Source organism: Lolium perenne, chromosome 2 (genome assembly GCF_019359855.2).
Source record: "Lolium perenne isolate Kyuss_39 chromosome 2, Kyuss_2.0, whole genome shotgun sequence".
Taxonomy (NCBI): Eukaryota; Viridiplantae; Streptophyta; class Magnoliopsida; order Poales; family Poaceae; genus Lolium; species Lolium perenne.
The window spans coordinates 182,414,704-182,417,967 of NC_067245.2; the positions used below are offsets into that span (position 1 = coordinate 182,414,704).

The window sequence follows — 3,264 nt, forward strand, 5'->3', positions numbered from 1 at the left end:
AAAGGAGGAGGGCGGCCATGGAGGAACGCCGCAAGAGGGCCGCCGCCGAGCCACCTAGCTGGTAAGCTGGAGTGGAATCCTCACACATACAGGCCGCCCGCGTCGAGTGAAATCCACGGCTGCGGCGGCGAGTCGGCGGGGAGTCGCCGGCGAGGCCGCCGGCCCCGTATGTAGCTAGACTAGTAGTAGTAGATTTTAAAAAAATGTAATGGCTAACTTTAATGAAGAAAAAATATATATCCCTATGACATGCGAGCCAGGGGCGGACAAGGGGCGAACGCGAGCGGCCAGCAATCGGCGTCCGCGGCCACGCAAACTCGATTTGGGTCGGGTTTGGGTCGTTCCGGACGCCGCGGCCATCCTTTTTGGGATGGGTGCGCGCGCTGGGCCGGATTTTTGTCCGGTTGAACCCATGCGGACATGCGGGCGTGGGATGGGTCTCCGCGTAGCAAAATCACGTGTTTAGACAAAACTGATTCAATTAATTTTGAATAGAGAGAATATTTAATTTGTTGCCCTGAGACCAACTAAATTAGGGATTTAAGCTAGTACTTTTGTACCGGTGGCGGTCCAATTAAGCATCCTTAACTGAAAACCAGATTTGGGATTTAAGCTAGTAGTTTGTTGACAACACGCCTTGGTAGCTGTTGCTGGTATGATATTCTCCCTCTCGCAAATTCTCAATGCCGGTAAATAAGTTGTTTAAAAGCGCGCGGGCAAAATACACGCCTAGCCATTATACGGCCCAAACGACCCAAACGCCGACCGTACAAAGAAGGAAACGACGTGGAGTATACCGAGTGCACGTAGGATCAAGCGGTACATGCGCGCGCTGAAGATCGAATTTAGTCGGTTACCCGGAAAATATCTCGTACTTATAAATTAGTTAACTACAAGCTGTCAATTAGTTAGTAGTTACGATCGTCTACGCCCTGATACCCCCTCCCTATAAATACAAGAAGATTCATCCAGAAAATGAAGCAGATCCATCAGAGCCGAGCCGATCCGGGGCAAAGTACTGCTCCATCTCCCTCCCTCCATATATTTCTCCAGGCCGGCCTCCACATCGATCAAGCCATGTCGACGAAGCTCGCCGCTGTCGCCGGCCTCGTGCTGCTCCTCGCTGCTCTAAACGGTACGCGAATGTCGTGTAATCAGATCTGCTATCTAGCGTGCGTGTTTACTTGGAGTACTATCGATCGATTAGCTAATGTTTTACTGTGCGTGTACCTTGACAGCTGCCGGCGTGGAGAGTCAGCGTCTTCCTCCTCTTCCTCCTGGTTGTCACTACACCTATGATATTTTGCGGCGGCTGGTGGTGACGATTTGTGACAACCCAACGCCTTCGCCTCCTGCTGCCCTCACTTCGCCTAGTATGTTCGTCTTCGGCGACTCCTTCGCCGACAACGGCAACCTTCCCAAGGATACGCAGCAGCTCAGCCTCATCTCACGCCAGTGGTACGATCCCTACGGGGCCTCCTACGGCCAGGACAATGGCACCGCTGCCGGCAAGTTCAACCCCACCGGACGCTTCTCCAACTACTTGGTCCAATCCGACTTCATCGGTACGTACCTACGCTATTCATAGCCATATATATGATCTGCTTTGATCGGTGCATATATACATGATGTGCGTTGCTTGATCGATCGATTTTGCCATTTTCAGGGAGGATCTTGGGGATGAACGAAGCGCCGCCCACGTACATTTCCTCGGGCATCAACGGGAACTGCGACAACGCCGGCATGACGTTCGCCGCGGGAGGCTCGGGCGTCTTCCCCGTGCCACTCGGGGTGCCCACGCTGAGCGACCAGCTGGACAACTTCGAGCGCCTCGTCGCCTCCGGCTGCATCACCAAGGCCCAGATCGACGCCTCCGTGGTCCTGATCGCCGTCTCCGGCAACGACTACGACCGCGTTGGGGTGGCCCAGCCCAGCGCCTTCGGCGACGTCACGGTCTTCATCAGGAACGTCACATCCCAGATCGCGGCGGCGGTCGACCGCCTCGAGAAGGTCGGCGTGAACAAGATCCTCGTCAACAACCTTCACCCGGTCGGCTGCACCCCCGCCCAGACGGTGCTCAGCAAGTACGCGACGTGCGACGGCGCCGGCAACACGGCCTCCAAGACCCACAACGAGAACCTGCACCAGCTCCTCGCCGACAACGGCAACGTCATGCTTCTCGACCTCTACGGTGCCTTCATCGGCATCGTCGACAAGGAGCACGCCGGCAACAAGGGGTCGGACCTGTCGCGGCAGTTCAAGAACAAGAAGACGCCGTGCTGCGTTGGCAACGACCCCACGGGCTTCTGCGGCCAGATGAGCAGCGACGCGGAGAACCCCGTGGAACTCTACACGGTGTGCCCCAACCCAGAGAAGCACTTCTTCTGGGACGAGATGAACCCTACGCAGGCTGGCTGGACCGCCATCATGACGCAACTCGAGGGGGCAATCAGGCAGTTCATCTGGCCCTCACAGTCCTAGACATTATTGTACTCATCGATCTTAGTGTAGTAATTAGTTTCTCGTTTAGGGTTTTGGGCACTGCTTGTGCCATATCGATCTGTCCGGAATAGGTTTTTGAGTCAGTTTTGTGAGCTTTGTGTTGGCCAACAAAGTTGGCCATATATACAGTATTATCCATCGAATCAATATAGCAATTTTTTACTCATATAAATGTGGTCACAACAATCGTGATGATCACACAAAAACAGTCCGGAAAGATCGAAGACGGAGCTAGGCGCAAGAACTCTACTCGAACGCGGCTGCCGTCTGGTCAGTCTTCCAAGTGAAAGTGGCAAAACGCCATGCCATGTTTGCCTCACCTCGTCGTACCTGATCATGCTCGATCTGCACTAGGGTTGCGGGCGGCGTCCCGCAAAAGCATAACTTGCACGGTTGCACCCCTACTAAGCACGTCACGGTCGCGTCCACGCGCGATCACGCATCTACCGGCGTGCCCACTCTTCAGCGATCAGTCGATGAACGGTGTGACTTGAGTTCTAGTAGCAGAAGATAAAAGTACTACCGTACGTATCTAAAAGTCTGAGTAGCAACAACGAACTATGAAAATGAACTGTAAAAAGTTAAGTAGTTTTTTCAAACGGGAGCAAAAACTTTGCACTAATCTATTCATTAAGAGAAGATTTCAACAAGAAAAAGTCTAAGCACATATTCCAAAATCCTACTTTTCCAGCATGATTTCGCCCAAACGTTTAGCACCTCCTATAACCCACAAACTGGCTTGTTTCTTAATCTTATCAAGGA

At 53.1% G+C, this 3,264-nt stretch overlaps 1 protein-coding gene across 1 annotated transcript; it reads left to right on the forward strand.

Annotated features, from left to right (window-relative positions):
* The first annotated feature begins 1,077 nt into the window (after positions 1 to 1,077).
* Positions 1,078 to 2,481, forward strand: LOC127328958 (GDSL esterase/lipase At5g03610-like). The gene is made up of 3 exons (XM_051355513.1): positions 1,078 to 1,135; positions 1,239 to 1,565; positions 1,667 to 2,481. Exons 1-3 carry the CDS (start codon positions 1,078 to 1,080, stop codon positions 2,479 to 2,481), a joined length of 1,200 nt encoding a protein of 399 aa, XP_051211473.1.
* The last annotated feature ends 783 nt before the right edge of the window (positions 2,482 to 3,264 follow it).